The sequence below is a fragment of the Protopterus annectens genome, chromosome 10.part0 (genome assembly GCF_019279795.1).
Source record: "Protopterus annectens isolate FY-2018-M chromosome 10.part0, PAN1.0, whole genome shotgun sequence".
Lineage (NCBI taxonomy): Eukaryota > Metazoa > Chordata > Ceratodontiformes > Protopteridae > Protopterus > Protopterus annectens.
Window position 1 is genome coordinate 1608873424 of NC_056744.1, and position 19562 is coordinate 1608892985.

A 19562-nucleotide genomic window follows, 5' to 3' on the forward strand; every position below is an offset into this window, starting at 1 on the left:
GATTTTCTTTCATTCATCACTGATGGGTTGTCAGTTCCATCCTCAGAACAGAGTCGGCCAAAAAACTCACGAGCTAAGCTTTTACCCATAGTGCCCTTCTCTCTGTTACCTTAGATCGAGTTTGCCCAATATCAGTAAAGCAGAGGCCAATTCGGTGCAAATGCCCTGACTCGCCACTTGGATCCAAAGTATTCCCCAGGAGCCTTTGTAGGGGGAAGGCAGGTGGGAAGTGATGAATGAAAGATCAACAACATAGATGGAACATTATGGTAAGACATAATTTATCTGACTTGTTAATCTTCTTTCCATTCATCACTGATGGTACAGAATCCCCAGCTACCTTATGTTCCTTGGGTGGCCCTTATGGAAGAATGTTCCTCAGCACCATTGAGCCAAAGCAGCTCACCCTCTGGAGACCACATCCAATTTGTAATGACTAATAAAGGTGTGGGGGTAGCCCATGTCGCTGCTGCACAAATATCATCACTGCAGGCTCTCGAATGGAAGGCTACAGAAGTTGCCACTGGCAGAGTGGGCTTTAACATTCTGTGGTATAGGCTTTTTGCAAGTGAATAGATGTAGTGTATGCAGTCCCTAAACCATTTAGATAAAGTCACCTTGGAGACAGAATTTCCCATTCTAGGTCCAGAGAAGGAAATGAAAAGTTGGTCAATTTTACGCATTGCTTTAGTTCTGTCAAGATAAAACCTCAATTGTCTCTGCACATCCAAAGAGTGTAGACACTATTCCCCTTTATTAGTAAAATTTGGGGAAAATACTGGGAAGTCAATGGTTTGACTGATGGAAAAACCTGAAATAACTTTGGGAAGAAAAGAGGGGTTCATCCGGAGTGATACTCTGTCCTTGTGGAAGATTAAATAGGGCCTTTTAATGCATAGTGCATGGAGCTCTGAAATTCGTCTGGCCAACGTAATGGCTACCAGGAAAGGGGAATAACAATTTGAAGTCAGACTTTGCTGCAGGCTCAAAAGGAGGTTGAGTTAAAGACTGAAGAACTAACGTGAGGTTCCATGGCTCTATAGGTTGTTTGATTTGAGGCCTAATACGCGATACCCCTTTTAGAAAGGTTTTGCATAACTGATGAGAAATGAAGGGAGAATCATCAAACCCATCATGAAAGTTAGAAATAGCCGCTAGATGTACTCGAATGGTAGAAGCTGCAGCTCCAGCCTCGAAACATTTGACAGATATTGTAAGACTACTGTAATTGGAGCTGAATACGGGTCTAGCCTTCTTTTCTTAGACCAAATAAAGAATCGCTTCCATTTGTCTAGATATAGTCTTCTGGTGGATGGTTTGTGCGAGGCCAGGATAAGGTCACATACTGGTGAGGGAATGTTATCCTGCCTGGCAATTAACAGAAGTGGAGAAACCAAGCCGTCAGCTTGAAACTGGATAGGTTCAGGTGACTCAACCCTTGGGGTAAGAAATCGGGTCTGAAAAAGGGTCCAGAATCCACGGTCGACATAATAGATGAGGCTGAAGGAAGGGGAACCAAACTTGTCGACGCCAAAAAGGGGCTATGAGTATCACTTTGCATTTCAAACAAATAGCTTTCTTTATGAATTTGGGAATCAGAGGAATAGGTGGGTAGGCATATAGCAGTCCTGTGGGCCAATCGTGAATCACAGCGTCCCTCAGGGACTCCCCCTGTGGGGGAAATAGGGCAAAATAGCTGCTGCATTTGTTGTCTGACGGGGAGGCGAATAGGTCACAGCAAGGCTGGCCCCAACGGCTAAAGATTTTCAACACTATGTTGGGACTGATGGACCACTCACGAGGCAGGAGTATACATCTGCTCAACTTGTCTGCAATCATGCTGGAATTCCCTGGGATATGCATTGCTATCAGAAAGTGGTTGGAAGCTATCACCCACTGTTAAATTCTCATTGGCCTCTTGACATAGGGGATAGGACTTGGTTCCTCCTTGCCTGTTGATATACCAGACTACTGATATGTTGTCTGATTGAATTGCGATCATACCAGAAGGAAGAACAGATTGGAATGCTTGCAAAGCTAACAGCACCACTCTCAGTTCTAGAACGTTGATGTGCAGGCTGGCCTCCATTGTGGACCATGTGCCTCGGACTGTCTTTCCCTGAAAATGGCACTCCACCCTATCAGGGAAGCATCCGTGGTCACAATGGCCTTGGGTTGGGGAGGATGGAATAGGCGGCTCCAAACTTCTTTCTCTGGCCTCATGTACCAAAGAAGGTCCTATTTGCAACAATTGGTTATCTGACTCTGAAAAGCATAGAGGGTGGTGATTTGGAAACCATTGAGATAGTAGAAGCCATTGAAGTATTCTCATATGGAGTTTTGCAAGAGGCACTATCGGTATAGCAGCTGTCATGGAGAAGCTGAAGAACCTCCCTTGCTGAGGCTTTGTTTTGACAGAGTATCTCCCAGAGCTGCAGCCTTAATCTCTGCAGTCTGTGAAATGGGAGGGGACTCCAGACATGAACGGGTATAGAAGACTGCTCCAATGAACTCTATGGACTGGGTCAGAGCAAGGTTGGATTTCTCCCAATTTATTGTATTCTCAAAAGTCTCACCAAGGAAAAAGAGTGTACTGCAGGGCTGCTACCAGAAGATGCTTGGTGGGGGAAGTAAGGAGACAATCGTCCAAATATGGAACCACCCGGAATCATTGCAGTCTCAAGTGAGCTGTGACCACTGCCATGCACTTTGTGAACACTCTGGGGGGCTGTAGAGAGTCCGAACGGCAGGGCACAAAATTGGTAGTGATTGGCTCCTAGCCAGAAGCAAAGTAGACTCCTGGAGTGTTTGTCAATTTTGATAAGCTAATACGCGTCCTGGAGATCTATCGAGCACATCCAATCGCATTCCCTTAGTAAAGGGGGAATGGACTGAACCGTGACCATCCGGAATTTCGTTTGGGCAATGAACGTGTTCAAATTGCTGAGATCCAGAATTGTTCTCCAGTCCCCTGTCTTTTATGGCACCAAAAAGAATCTTGAGTAGAATCCAGATCCGCACTGGTCTGGTGGGACTGTTTGGATGACTCTTTTTTGACACAGCTTGTTTATTTCTGTGGCTGCTTTTTCCCTATGACTGGGTGGAATGTCGGGAAGTTCTGTAGGAAGCTTTGGATAAGTGATGAGGGGAATGGTGTAGCCTCTGGTTATAATTTTCTGCACCCAACGGTCAGAAGTTATTGATTGCCAGGCAGCGTGGTGCAGAGAGAAATGTCCCCGGACTGCTTCCAGAGGAAAACAATTGAGCTGCTCTTCAGGAGCACTGGTAAGGCTGCACAGAGAAAGAATCCCTGGGTCCTTGATTACGAGGACTCCCTCTGCCTCCGAAAGGGCATCTTCCAGAATTAATACCCCCTCTGCCCCTGGGAGTATCATTGCCACATGTGGCACGGAAAGGACCCTGAGATTTCTTTTGTGCCACAATTTTCCACTCCTCTGGTTCCTGGAAAAGGAACACTGTGGACTGGAAAAGCGTAGACCTATGGCAGACAGGGTCTTATTGTCCTTCTCACACCTGGCTAGGGTGTCTTTCACCTTGAGGCCAAAATGGGAAGATGCTTCAACTGGAGCGTTCAGGAAGGAAGACTTAAAAGGGTCCGTGAAGTCACAGAGGCGTATCCAGGCATGGCGTCTCATAACTATGCCTGAATCTGCCGCTCTAGCTGCCCCTTCGGTTGCATGTGAGAGCAACCTCACAGACGAATTAGGGATAGATTCCAGGGTTGCGAGCTCCAAGGCAACTTTGTTTCTTACCCCATCAGTCACCTGTCCTGCAAGCGTTCCAGACAGTTCAGAAACCAAGTCTCTTTGGAGCCTCGTAAAATGTGCCAAATAATTCAGAGACTGTATGGCAAAAGTCACAAGCAAAAATTCACTTCCCTAATCTGTCCACAGCCCGGGACTCCCTGTTGGGTGGATGAACAGTATGATACTCTTCGGCAAGATCCTTTTTCATGGCCGCCGCCACCACCATAGCATCAACTGGTAAACCTCCAGACCAATGTGGATTCTCCTTCGGAGGGGGGAGGGGATAGTATCTTGTCAGGTCTCCGAGGGATCGACTCAACAGAATCAGGGTTCTTCCAAGGGAGCTGCACCACGAATTGTACCAGCTTGTCCGCAGGCGGGGTCACCCAAGAGGTAGATGGCTGGGCACGGAAAGCCTGTAGAAACACAGACTCCTTGAAAGAAGGGTTTGTAAGCTTCCAATCACCCTTCTGTTTCAACACTTCAAGGATGTCCCCAAAGGAGACATCGTCAAGGGTGAATGTGGGGACCCTTCCCAGTCATCGAAATCCATACCCTCTGTCAGAGACTCTTCAGGGGAGTCTATGTGCTTCCTCTTGCGTGATCTCTTCCATGGTGGCTCCTCAGCGGGGGCCTCTGAGGACTCAGAAGAGGGAGCGCCCTGTAATGGGGTCTCCTGCATCTTTCGTGCCCAGTGTCCTGGGGTGGTGGCTTGTGTTAGCTGTAGCTCAGGGGAAAAAAAGAGGTGTGGGGTTCTGATGTTGGTGGAATGCTTCTAGAAGCAAGTGCCCTCTCCATAGCTCGGAAAGCAGGTCTGCCCAAAGAGGGATAGGAGCCCAGAACTGAGAGGGACAACCTTGGAACCAGGGTCACACCCCACTCAAGGAGCCTCAACCAGGATCGGTGCAGAGTTCCCGGCACTGCGGATGGAACTGTAGACACACTCGGAACCATACTCCAAGCTGAAAAGCCCGCAGCCCAATCACAAAGTTGAGGAAGGCTTGGTTCTGAAGAGACCGAAGGCCAAAGGGACAGTCCCGGAGCCACAGTGAGGTCCACTACAGGCACTGAAACGGGGGGTTCCAAATGGGATGTCTAAGCTGAAGACTTTGGAACTGGTACGGTCAAAGGAGAAGAGTAGGATGGAGTCTGTCAAAAAAAACAACCCAGGTCCTGCAAGCGGATGGGTCCTAGATGGAGTGGGTCTCCCCCTGGCTGTCAACAGCTGATCCACTAGACACACTACGTCAAATTAGGAAAGGCCTCTGGTGGATCTATTGTATGTGTGTGTGTGTGTATATATATATATATATATATATATATATATATATATATATATATATTTATACACATATATATACACACACACATATACACACATGCTCGACTAGCATATGTCCAAATCACAAAACATCAAACACACATACATGAAAGTGCTTAACATTGAAAATACATATATATATATATATATATATATATATATATATATATATATATATATATATATATGGATCTAGGACATTTCACCAAAAGCACATTTCACCGAAAGTCAAATTAGTGTGCACTTTTCACCGAAAGCTCAATTCACCAAAAGCACAATTCACCAACACACATTTCACCGAAAGTTGTATATGGCCTTGTCCCCACTGTAGTGCGACCCTGGAGTTAGTATACATAGTAGGGGTGGTGTGGGGGGCATGGCGTGCGTAGCCCCCCACATATTTTAAATGTTCTGAACTATATACATACATACTTGCAATTGCAATATATTACTCTTATCCAAACATAATATATATTTAAAATATGTGGGGGGCTACGCCACCCACAACCCCTGATGTGTGTGTGGGGGGGCGGTGCCCCCCCCCCCCACAATATATACTAACTCCAGGGTCGCACTACAGTCGGGACAAGGCCATATACAGCTTTCACTGAATTGTGTTTTGGTGAATTGTGCTTTCGGTGATTTGTGTTCGGTCATTTGAGTTTCGGTGAAATGTCCACGAGGGGTAGGGAGAAAGGCAGTACCACCAATGGTACTGAGGATTACCAAAAAGGTAAAAACAGAAGTGTAAAAAAGGTCAATCGACAGATTCAAAATTAAAGAAATATCAAAATACCAGCAAGGAACAAGAAGTAGATACACAATATCCAAGAAAATATCAAAAATTGAACACTTGACTGAGAGCTTGGCTTGAACGCAGCTTTACGGCTATGCGGCAAACGAGATCTGAGGTAACAGGGAGAAGGGCACTATAGGTAAAAGCTTAGCTCGAGAGATTTTTGGCTGGCGCGAGCTTGGTATTATGCTGACTCGGTTCAGAGGATGGAACAGACAACCCATCAGTGATGAATGGAAAGAAGATTAACAACATCAGATATATATATATATATATATATATATATATATATATATATATATATATATATATATATATATATGTTTCCGATCCTGTAACTCCTTGACTTTCTCCTGTAGGGGCTTGAACAAATCATCTGCAGCAGCACCACAAAAGCATTTGCTGTCCAAAGGAGCATTCATCAACTCAGCCTAAATATCATCAAGCAGCGGCTAAAGCCATAGCCAGGAATATCTCTCCTCAACACAGATCCAGAAGCAGCAGCCCTAGAAGCATCATCTGCTGCATCATTACTGTATTTAATGGAATGGAAGCTACCTAGGAAGAAGCCTCTAACAGAGACAAGGCAGAAGTCTTTCCCTTAGAATCAGGAAGGTCAGAAATAACCTGGCAAGCCTGAAAAATGACAGCTAAAACATATCTGGTCATAAGAGTCCGATAATTAACAACCTGAAAGGCTAGGGTGGGCTGAAGTATAAACCTTTTTACCCAGCATTTCCATGGTCCTGCTGCCTTTATCATAAGGAAGAAGTTTGGTAGAAGGCAGTAATTTAAAAGCCTTGTTGGATGTCATAGAAACCACTCAAGGGTCAGCAGGTGGACACTTACAAAGGAATTTTCAATCATCACGCAAATTTTATACAGTTGAGAGTCGACTATCCAAAGCGTCAATTATCGTAACACAGCCTTCCAAAGTTTTCAGGTAGGAAAAATCAAAGTCTGAAAATGTAAATGTTATACATATTGGCTTGTGCATGTCTTTTGAGCTTGTAGCCCGCGCGTGTGAAAAATATTCTTTATTGTCCACTAGAATCGAGGAATGGTTGAAAAACGTACTCAGTGTGCAGAAAAAAAAAACAAGATTTTAGACGTTTTTATCCAGTTCAGTGCATGTTTGATTATCCAAACTAACCTAGGTCCCAATTAGTTCGGATAATTGACTCTCTACTGTAAGACTTGTCCGTTTTTTAGGAGCAGGTGGCTGAGATGCAGGAGAAAAGGCATCCAATAAAGCAGCCAAAACAGGAGGAACAGCAGAAGGTCTAAGAGATCCCATTTGAAGGCGCTCATAATATCATCTCTGCACTTCATAAACTTGGGAACAATCCCCTTTAACGAACTCAATCATCCTGGCAATGGTATCCCCAAAGAAAATCTCCTCAAAAGGAGATTCAGGACCAGCAGCCTCCTCTTCCTCAGAACAATACTCCAAAGGGGAAGGAATCTGGGTAGAATAGCCCAGGGATTCCTCATCAGAATCTTCCTCCTCTTCAGAGGAATCCTGATCCTGAGATCTTTTGGGGGGAGGGGGACCAAAGAGGAGCCAGGACGCTTCAAGGACATAAGTGCATTGAACAAACCCTGTGTAAAATTCTGCTATTCACTTTGAGGGCAATTGGGAGTAGAATAAAAATGTTTCATCTTCTGCTTATTTTTTAAAGGACTGTCCGCCTTATGAAAAGTACAAGGTTTCGACACTGGCCTACACTCAATAATCATAGTCAGCACTTCCTCCCTAACCAGTATCTGAGGACTCCCCCCCCCCCCCCACGTCTTTTCAGTGATAATCAGCTGCAGTTTCCCCTGAGCATCTGAAGCAAATGTCTGCAAGGCCTCTGAGGACATGCGAGAAGCCGGATCCATGCTGGCCTCTGAACCAACTGTGGCAAGGAATCCAGCACCATAACCAGACAATCCTCCGGGCTTTCACCAGCCTCAAGAAAGATGTTTGGTGGAGAAGGTGCAACCGAAGAATCTGACTTGACTTTTTTGGCCTTCTTCTTCGAAGACGGTTGACCCTCAAGCCAGGAAGCACCCTCTATAGAGTCTTTCACTAAGAGCTTTAGACTCTGCTTTACAAGATAAATAGTGAGAGAGGAAAGACAACTAAATAAGGTCTTTGGAATAAAAACCTGACAAACAGTACAGGATGTATGGTCATGAGAAGCTTCTAAACAAAACAAACACTGCTTGTAATGGTCTTTATGAGGAATCTGTCTCCCACACTGCCATTTACCCTTTCTGGATGACATGAAATACAACAAAACAAATGCTAAAAGCAAAAAGGATAAAAAAAAAAAAAAACAATGGGGGACTTTTCTGAATGGCTAGGTAACCAGTAACAACTTGGGTAATCAGCCTAACGATCAAAGATGGTGCTCAGAATGACGGCAAAGAAGTTCTGAGGATGATACATCCGGGCATCACCTTTATGCCCTATGCTTTTCAGGGGGGGGGCATACGTGTGACGTATGGTGCATCAACAATAACCAAAAAGTTTTGGTATACTGGCCAGACATCGGGACGCCCTTGGCAGGGGATCCCTCATGTTAAGAATACTGCAACAGTGAAATGGAAGGATATCATAGAATATACGTTTCATAGCAGAGTGCAATGAAAAACAATAACACAAGTTGGAGAAAATATGTGAGGAAAAACTCAATAGTGACATAATTTGTTTCATAGATTAGTATGTGATGAGATGCGAGACAATTCTAATAAGGTATTTAAACAGATATTAGACATTACATGATTATAGACAGGGAGGGGGAAATTGAGTGATGTCTTAGTATGAGTTGGATGGAGAGAAGTTGATTTTAAGAAGAGTGCAAAGTACCATGTCTTCAGGTAGCTTAGATGAGCAGGAAGGAAAGAGAAAGAAGAAAGGTCTGCAGAGATTAAGTGGACATGATAAGGTAGTGGTAAAACAAAAACAGGAATGGAGTAAGAGGCTGGAGAGGGCTGTTGAATGTGAATTAGGTTGAAGGGGGTGAGTGAAGTATAGCAAGTTCAGCGAGGACTGGCACAAGAGCAGGTCCAACATTTTGTAAGGTATTCTTTTAGGGAGCATTTAAACGTGGGTAGGTTCTTTTAGGGAGCATTTAAACGTGGGTAGGTTAGAAATAGTTCTGGCAGAGGTAAGGAGTTCCAATTATTTGCTACCGAGTATGAGTATAGGCTTTGTCCAGGGGATTTATTCAGTTTATTTATGGTGAGAAGTTGTTTGTCTTCTGATCTAAGAGTTCTTTTTGGAAAATATGTGTTGATTAAAAGGGTAAGCGCTGGGCAAGCTAACAGTTTGTGTACTATTTTATGTATTGTTATAAGCTGAATGTAGGAGAGGTAGACGGGGAGTTCCAGCTAGCTAAGGGTATGCAAAGCTGTACAGTGATGGGTAAAGGAGGATGAATTAGTATCAAACACGGCTATTTTGTTGTTGCTATACACAACCAAACTCCAAAACTTTAAAAATATGAAACCAAATAACAGAATAATGGACCCAGTGTACCAACTGTCTTTATTACATTGCAAGTCCTTTTGTCCTCTATTTAGTAGACTTCATCAGAAAAAATAACTCAAATACTAAAACCATAAAATAGTCCTAGGTCACATGACAAAATCATCTAATAAGATCAGATCCTATTTAAAAACATACGCTTCCATTAATGAAATTCCATAAATATGATAAAATGTAACCGTCACTGTATACAATAAATCAAACCATATCAGTATTTTTGATAAGATTTTAATTTTAAAAGACAAGTGATGGCCAACATATTAAGTCCCAGTGGTGCTATGGCATTTAATTTAATCTGTCAACACAACTCTCTGTTCTAAATATAATTTCTATGGCTCAACCCTAGGATTTTGCTCAACTTTTTCTAATATAACAAACAAAAAAAATTATGGGATGGAAAGTGATTAAACCGTTTGTATGGTGCATTTGTATTTCTTTATCTCACACACATGTTCATAAATTCTTTTAGTTTCCATTCTGTTTTCCCTATATAAAATGCAGGGCATACTTGACACTAAATACATGACACCTTGCATATTACAATTAAAATTTTCTGTCATTTTTATGTTCTGTTGTACAACTAAGACTGCATCCTTCACATAGATGCATTTGCAATAACTGCAACAACCACACTTTGAGACATTATATGTAAGGAGAAGTTACTACTTATTTTGATGTTTTCCAAAATACTTTTAAAGCATCTACCCTGCTTGTAAACAATTTGAGATTACTCATTTGATTTTCTAAATCTGAATTCACAGTAATCAAATATCAATTTTATACACACACATATAATATATATATATATATATATATATATATATATATATACTTGCTGTCCAAGGAATAGGTAGTAATTAATGATATGTTATAATTTTTTTGTCAGTTCAGAATTGTCATGGTCCCCCTCAGTGGTGTTTGTAACATCGAAGGGTTCAATATTACTTCCTTAAATCATGCCACATTGGACTAATTGCCTCCCTTCAACCGCATGGGACAATAAATGGAGGTATATAAAACCTCTGTTTCTTTTAATACTAACTTCATCCATGAAATAATTAAACTTAAAGGATAACCTATATTAAGAAACATGTCTCTTAACAATTGGTATTCCTTTATAAAATCATTGCATAAAGAAGTCATTCTAGCTGCCCTGACCATTTGGCCTTTTATAATTGCCCTTTTTTGATGTAAAGGTTAACAGCTGGAATAATGTAAAAAAAAAAAAAAAAAAAAAAAAAAAAAAAAAAAAGAATCAGAATACATGGATTTTCTGTATAGCTGAGAAATCCAAGTATTTGTAGTAAAATTCTTTAGCAGTGCTTAGGTATGGAATAGAATTTTCATTCTCATTAAAAGCAGATTGAAGAAACATTTTAGTTTTATTACTATATTCAATAAACTTCAGAATATTTTGCTGTCGTCCATCCATTTTATAAATATATCAAGATATTGTGTATCTAGACTCCATGATGAGGCATACTCACTATTAAATATGCATTTATTCATATCATAACTATATTAGCATAAAGTTGACCACAAGCTGCTCCCACTGCCACACCTTTTTGCTGATGGAAATATTGTCCCTCAAAATAAATATTATCACAATTAAGCACTATTTACATCAGCTGGACATAAATATTAAATTTACTTTGAAGTAATTCCATTTTATTCTTTAAAGAAATCGGAAAAACAATTCAAACCAGTTTCATGGGGAGTAGCTGTAAAGTCATTTACATCTACTGACTGCATTTTTTAGTTTTTGGGGTTCCTGCAGTGGAATGGAGTTATGGAAATAAGCTTGAAGAGATTTTTGAGTAGCTAGCGGGAAGATGGTTGATAGGTGAGGATGAATTAATGGTCGAGGTGTGCTTATTACTACTACTGGTGGGATGTTAGGAATGAGTAGAGGAGGACGAATAAGGTGATACAGGAAGAAAACAGCATGGTTAGTGTATAAAAATCCTTTGTACTAATCCTTCTTTTATACCCAAGGTGGTGAATGAGTTGTCTCTTAATCAGTCTCTTCATTTGCCCACCTTTTTCCCTTCCGCTCAATCTGCCAGTGAGAAGGTGCTCTGCATGCTGGGTGCGTATAGACAATTCAGACTTTACTTGGATAAGACAAACTTTTCGTAAATTTGATCAGCTCTCTTTCTTTTCATCCCAGGTCCTTAGGATTGGCTGTGTCCAAGGAAACTATTTCTTTTTGGATTTCTAAAGCCATTTTTTTTTGTTAGTCCTTTCATGGTAACAGCCCTCCTTCTTTTGTTAAGGCTCATTCTATTAGAGCTATGGCTTTTCTGGTGCTTTTTTGAAGGGTATAGATAGCAACTCTATTCTTGAAGCAGTTACCAGGACTTCTGTGCATACATTTACCAAGCACTACAAGTTAAAAGGCATTTTCAGAGCTAGAGCTGGTTTTGCTAGGGCCATCCTTCATGGGTTTCTGGAAAGCTCTACTGGTTCTTCCTCTCCCTTTCTTTTTCCTGAGCTTTGGCACTCTCCCTATTGTAATGAATACTGCAACAGTGAAATGGAATGAAGTAGTACAGTTGTGTAAGATATTACCATACCGGTAGATGTCCTTCTCTTCACTGTTGCTGTATTCACTCCCTCCCTCCCTCCTCCCCCTGGTCCTTTTCTCTTCTGGATGTACTGATTACCTCTTGCCCTTGGACTGGCATTCCTACTGGGGCTCTCAACTCTGAGGATGGTAACGTCTGGACGTCACCTTTATGCCCTATGCTATACAAATACAAAGAGCATACATATGATCTGCGGCATACCTTAAATCAACCTAAAGGCTTTGGTATACTGGTAGACATTGTCCGCCCTTTGCAGGGGATCTTTATTGTAATGAATACTGCAACAGTGAAATGGATGGACATCTGCCCAGTAAGACAAAACTGGGGACCACTCTACCCTCCACTGGAACAACTATCTGTCTAGGAACTTGTGAAAAACGTTAATGTTGGGGCATACAGACAACTGAAACCTCAAAGACACCTCTGTAACAGACTGACTGGGGTAGAAAAGGCCAGCACTCCCTCCAGCCTGGGAAATGTGTCCACTGGGATGCCATTGTGGAAAGGTTTCACAGCAGCTCCAAGCTGGCTCTACTGCTGCAGCAGGAAAGGTCAGGGGGGAAATGTCCTGGACCTAACTCTGAGGTGGACATGGCTATCACTCAGACAATTACAGGGAGAGGAGTGGAATCATATACCACTGCAAGCCTGAATCAATGCCTACCATCTAATCAGGCAAAACAAAAAGGCAAACAGAGGATGAGTTCAGTTTTCACCCCTCAACTCTACAATGAGAGACAGTCAGCAGAAGACTGAAATTTTTTTTAGAAAGAACATGGTCATTTTATTTTACTTGTTAACTGGATAGAGGACTGATGCAAGTTCCTTTTTGGACACAATACAGGTCAATGTTAGAAACTCAACATGATTCAGATTTACACTAACAAAAATGTTATCTTTTCAACTATCATAATTAACAGGACAGAATGCAACTTCCATATGAGCATTAATGACTATATGATTAGGCTTAAACTGCACAATCACATTTTGCTGAATTTGTTTGACCATAAGTCTCCTTGTTGTGCAGTAGGTACTGGGGTTTGAGCAAGATCACAACATACTCTTCTGGGAAGTTCTCCTTTTGCCACTGCTGTACCACCATCTATCAGGGTGGAATGCAAGGGGACATTGTCCCTTGCTTGCAAAAGCTTTCTTTGAAATGTGTAGGTGGAGTTTCTTTGAAATGTGTAGGTGGAGTTTATAGGAAGATGTGTTTATTTTCAATTGAGGAATTGGTTTATGGGTGACTGGGTTTATGGGTGACTGTCATGATCATTCATAAGGGAAATAAAAATTACTGTACCATAAAATAAATAAATAATATGACCACCTCAACTGCCCCCTTCTGTACTCACTGACCTGAGCAGACGAAGAGGAGATCCACGATCTCCCTTGGTACAGAAAAGGTCAATTTGAAGGAGTGTTGTACATCTGGTAACTATATCCAGACAAGAGATTTGCAGCTGCAACTCTAGGCAGAAATGGGAGAGAGCACATTCTCACCCAAAAGAATGACAGATGCTAATAGAATAAAGTTGGAAACAAGGTGCTAGCATCATACGTGGAAAGACACTTCACTATGGACAATGCTCTAACCCAAACATGGGACGACTTGGAATAATCCAGACTGCACAGCCAGAGTCTGGGAACCTCACATTCAGCTCCAAACGTTTAGAAACAGTCTCCCAACAGGTGAAGAGGGTGCTAACCAATAAATTAAAATAAAGCCCAAGTGAGTGATCTCTTTAACAGAATAAGCTACCACCATCACAACCAACCATCACCAGCAATTGTAAAAGTCACAGAGGACTCAAACATTCAGTGGGCACTGCCTCCAATCGAGAACACTTGAAATATGGGACCAACACCATGGGATATCTGGAAAGTGCAAATGGTCTGCTGCCACATGCTTCTCAAAGTCAACAATGGCACCCATATCCACACGCATGCCACAGCACCACAAAGAATCTGCCTGCCTTCTTGCTCAGGGAAAGCAATATGGATGGATCTTCGGAAGTTATCAAAAGAACTTGCTAATTAGGCACAAGAAAAGGTGTATGTAAATATGTGGCATCCCAATATGATCTATTTGGTAGGAAATGGGAAAGCCTTGTTGTAAGAATTCCAAGGTAGGCCTACGAGTAGCTAGCACATCTGAAAAGGACATGCATAATTCCTCTCTCTCAAAGTTTTCGCCACAATGACCAACCTGAGAAGGCTCTGCAATGATCAGCCTGAGAAGGCTCCAGTCTCTGAGGGAATCCCGAAGGGCAAATCTATACTGGGATCACTGTAAACTGGAGGGAATCACAATGAAGACTCCCAACACCAAAGTCCAAAACCATCCAAAAGAATAACCATTATTTAGTTCCACCCAAAAAATGCAGGGATGGAAGAGACTGAAAAAGTCTGTTTGAGACAGGTGGAATACTGAAGCAAAAAATCTGATGTAAACACCTATTCTCACAGTAGTAAGGTGGGGCAAGGGAAGGCCAGACGTCAACCTCCACCCTCCTGCAAGAAATGCAATTACTTCTCAGAGTGGCAGACATTAAGTTTGGATCAGTCTGAAAAGTTGCACATGGAGGAAGAGAAAAGGGACAAGAAAAAGGACAAGGCAAAAGTGGCCAATCAATTGTGGTTCAGACTCAATTTTACAGACGTTAGAACTGCTTTTCCAGTAATGACAAACCAGGAGATTTACCTCTTACCCAAACCAGTCTGGATAACAGACGGGCTGCAGCAAAGATGAAGGCAGAAACACACACACACACAACACACAAACACACACACACACAAACACACACAAACACACACAAACACACACAAACACACAAACACACACAAACACACACAAACACACACAAACACACACAAACACACACAGAAACATACAAACACACACAGAAACACACACACACACAGACACACACACACACACACACACACACACAGAAACACACACACACACACAGAAACACACACACACACACAGAAACACACACACACACACAGAAACACACACACACACACAGAAACACACACACACAGAAACACACACACACAGAAACACACACACAGAAACACACACACACACACACACACACACACACGAGTTTTCAAGAAACACACACACACACAGAAACACACACACACAGAAACACACACACACAGAAACACACACACAAACACACACACAGAAACACACACACAGAAACACACACACACAGAAACACACACACACAGAAACACACACACACACACACAGAAACACACACACACACACACACACACACACACACACACACACACACGAGTTTTCAGCCAGTACACAGGAGGTGAGTAGCACAGAACACCTTACCCTTCACCCAGGGCAATGATGGCTCGCGGCACCCACCCTGCACCAAGAGCAATGATGGAGCCACCTCTTCTTCTCAAGACAAGAATGTGAGATGAAAAACAAGGTATGTGGGCTTCTTCACTGAGGAGTGCAGTATACTTTTCCCTAAAGGGACCACTGATTCTAGACTGGTCAGAAAGCGCTCCCTCTTTGAAGACTGGCCAAAAAAGCACACTTTTAGGAAAGAGGCATCCAAAATACAGCAAATAGGTTACTTTCTAAAGGATGATGACCTTTAACAGGTCATTCTGTGGAGGAACATGCTAAAGCCTACAGGTCCAGACCTTGCATTCATGAAATACTTTGCAAAACAGGCACTTGGAAAGTCCACCTGAGCAACTAGAGATGTGGTTTGAAAGACGGCCTCCTGAAGCCCAATCCCCAGGAAGCCCTCACTTTGTCAATTCCTCACAGTTAAAAGACACTACGTTTCTATGTGGCGGAGCAGCACACCTATCTTGCCATACCTGTCCAAGACTCTAAATTCACCAGGTAGCAGAGTGACAGAGAATGCGGTCTCTGGGAACAGTGACGACCCAAAAACAGACTATAAAGGATTAATCTCTAGAACACTTCAACACTAACTAGCCAGGGGTCTATAATGGGCTTTGCCGTTCTAGATGACAATGGCAACAAAGGGACAGAGGGCATCTCCAAGTCTTCTAAGACAGCATCCAGGCAGGGATATGACAAGTCCAACAGCTTCCTAGATACAGAGGAACTCAGGAGGAAGAGGAAGAAGCTAAAACATGGAATAACTCATGAACTACATGGAGTACCAAATGAGAGCCTTAAGAGCCGGAGTAAGTTCAGTGTTCTTGTTTGTTCCAACAAGAACTGCCACACTGCTTAGAGACCACATTTAGCAAATGGGAAGACAGCTCTATGTCCTTCAACAATCACGTGCAAAGGAACATCTGAATAAAAGTTCCACAAATGCAAGCAACTAAATGAAGCCCAACAGGAAGGTAGCTTCATGTCTTTATACAGTCTCAAACAAAGGATTATACAGTCATGCTTGTGTCAACATGCAGTAATTCATACACTAGGTGATGCAGACTGGGTGTCAGGCAAACCAGGGCCCATAGGTGTGGGTAGAAAAGGCCTGTGTCAGGCTTGATGCTAACATCTCTCCAAAGTCCCCAAGGCCAAAATTCCATGTCTGCAACAGAAGCTCTCCACAAGAATCAAAGAAGCACTCAATATTTTTTACTAGGGCTATGAACCTTTATGTTGAATCATCCAAAAGTTCCCTTCTCAACCAAGTCTGATCAGCCCTGCTTGTAGAAATTCTAAAGAGAAGACAACTCAATTTAGATACTCTGAATACATGACCAGTTGATTCTTGAGGACCACTCCTTTAGACCATGCTAGACAGAATTAGGCCTGAGCTGATCAGTCACAGGCTAGGTACTGCAAATATGCTGGAATGCCCTCAAGGAAGGAAAACATAAGCACATCCTCCCGGGCTTCTGGAGTGGTGCTGTAAAACTGGAGAAATAAATTACCTGAAATTCTTGTTAACTGGGGATGCTCTTCATCCCTGCAGGGATGTTATGCAAAATGCTGTCCAACCTTTGCACAGGCCATTCAGTTAGCTCACTGAACAAAGTTTCCAGTAAAGCAACTCGGGCTTTTGTTTTCAGCTGCTCGTTTTTTTCCAGCCCAAAAATAAAAAACAGTGACCCAATAACAATGCTTGCAGAGTTAATATGAGGCATGGCATGTGCTTAGCTGGGAAAATAAGATGACAAATTCTGAATCCTGAAAAGGATAAATCCAACAACAGTAGCCTTTAACAAGAATCCTTGACTTTAGACCATGAAATAAATAAGACAGAGTGAGAAATATAAAAAGGGAAGTCCCTAAGTTAAGGTAAAAACCGAAAGCTAAAGGACAGGAAGTATGGACCACCCATATACTTTCTTGTTACTCCAGATACAGCACATCTAAGCAAAAGCTTTACAATGAGGCACTTATGTTGAAACATTGCAGACATTATTGTGTACTTACCACATATGACCACTAGGTGCCTGTAGAGAGACATGACTGCTGTACTGAAATGCAGGTTGCTCTTTTGATAGCACTGGCTCCTATGGACAAAAAAAAAAAATGCAGTTAATAACAGCTAGGATAAGGTTACCAGTCCCACTTTGGGCAGTTGTATCCTGTGAAAAAAAGTAAAAAAATGCCAAATGTCCTGAGATTTTAAGACAAAATGTATTTCTTAAGTTTTCTTTAATAGTTGCACAATACAGCTATGTTGTATCTGGAACACACAAATATTGTATGGAGTAGCATAAGTAACTCAAATGCTAAAAAAATAAGCTTTTACTTTGACAAAAAAAGTGAAGGTCTGTCCTTTGCACTGGCTGTGGATATATTCTGTCCTGCAAAATCTCACATTTCTACAAAAAATGTCCCACTTTGGGCATTTGAAAAGGTGGCAACCCTAAGCTAGGATTAATTTGCGTGTGCACTTAGGGGAAATACAAACGGACATACAGATGATGACTAAAGCACTAGTAACCAAAACAAACGTCGACAACTAGAAAAACTGGAAAACACAGTAACCAGCCGACCACAGGTTTAAACAACATTCCAAGGCATCTCATGATAGCAGCTATATAGAAGAACTGTCCACCTTTACTTACGACAACCATGATGAAGTGAGACTTTCTTGGAAGATTATTTTAACCTGTGGTTGAATGGTTACTGTATTTTCTATTTTTTCTACTTCTCGACATTGGTTTTCATTACTAGTGCTGCACTTAGGACAGACATACATGGTTCAGTCTTGTGACCCTCAATAACTCATCATCAAGGTGAACACTAACTTGTAGTCTCAGAGCTCTACTGCTGTTCTTAAACAGTGTGCTTAGCAGCAACAGCTGAAGCCATGAAAACATGGGGAAGAATATTTTTAACACACATTTATTAAATTATCACTCATGACATGGGCAAACGTATATTAAAGTTACAGAAAACAAACCATATTTAACATTTTTCAATTTACAGACATTATACGTCGTATATCTTTTCTTTCTTTGTGGCAGTCATCAGTCTAACTACATAAATTGCTGAATTCCTGCCTTCCCTTAAACCTTACACCTCCTCAACATTATTCTGTATGTATTATTCTCATAATTTCCTTTTATTTCCATGTAATTTTCACTTTCCGTTTTTCTCAAGATCCCTCTTCCAGTTCTTTTACCTCTTTTAAATATTTAATACTTCAAATACTGATGTTTTAGACTTTCATTTCTATTTTCTACAGATTGCTTTTTTGGCAGTCCACAGAATTAAACTTAATAAGGCCTTATTACGTATAGGGAATTCAGATCCTCTGTCCCATATCAAAAGAATCATTCCCTTAGTTGCAACTATTTGCACTCCCATTATTTCTGAAAGAGTACTCTGTTGGGAATTTTAAAAATCCGCCAACTCATCATGCTCACAAAACATATATTCCCAGTTACCTCTGTCTTCCCCATCACAGCTCCAACATTTGTGATCTACAAGATGAAAATGTCTTTGAAATCTGGTTGGGGTATAAAAATACCTATGCAAACACTTCCAAGCAAATATCCTAAATCTTCTGGACTCTCTTGCATACTTGGGAGCTATACATATATCCTCCCATTGTTTCCTTGTTAACTGCTTATAGGTTCATAGGTTCATAGGTTCATACTAGGCTATCTGCCCTAGGGCATTTATAAGCCTAGCCAGAGTGTGTTTGGCTTTCGCCACCCATTTTAAATTAATTTTGCTATGCCTTTTTTTGAGGTTAGTATACTGTGCCTCTGTCTAACAGTGACACAGAAGTGATAGCCGGGGTAAACCTACGATCTCCCATCCACTCATCAAGATTCCTCTTGAAGAGAGTCAATGTGGGACTCTGCCTAACCTGGACTGGGATTTTATTCCAGAGTGAAGGGAGCCTCTGGGTTATGAATCTGTCCCTCCAGCATGTCCTATTTATTTCAGTGCTGAGGTTCAAGTCTCTCGAGCGTAGCTCGATGGGATTTGGATTTTCTGAGGTGCAGCATGTCCATTAATTCCGGGTTGGACATGGCTTTATACGTCAGGCACAGATCGCCTCTGAGCAGGCGGTATGCCACTGAGTAGAGCTGGAGTTTCTTTAACCGGGCA

The 19562-nt window shown here is 41.9% G+C and overlaps 1 protein-coding gene across 2 annotated transcripts in view; it reads right to left on the reverse strand.

The window, feature by feature from the left end:
* The window catches only part of LOC122813787 (polymerase delta-interacting protein 2-like), a 441156-nt gene that overhangs the window by 12824 nt on the left and 408770 nt on the right, over positions 1-19562 (reverse strand). For both annotated transcript variants that reach the window (XM_044086292.1, XM_044086291.1), the window contains one exon: positions 17424-17503. In XM_044086292.1, the coding sequence (XP_043942227.1) occupies positions 17424-17503 (80 nt within the window). The remainder of the gene's footprint in view (positions 1-17423; positions 17504-19562) is intronic.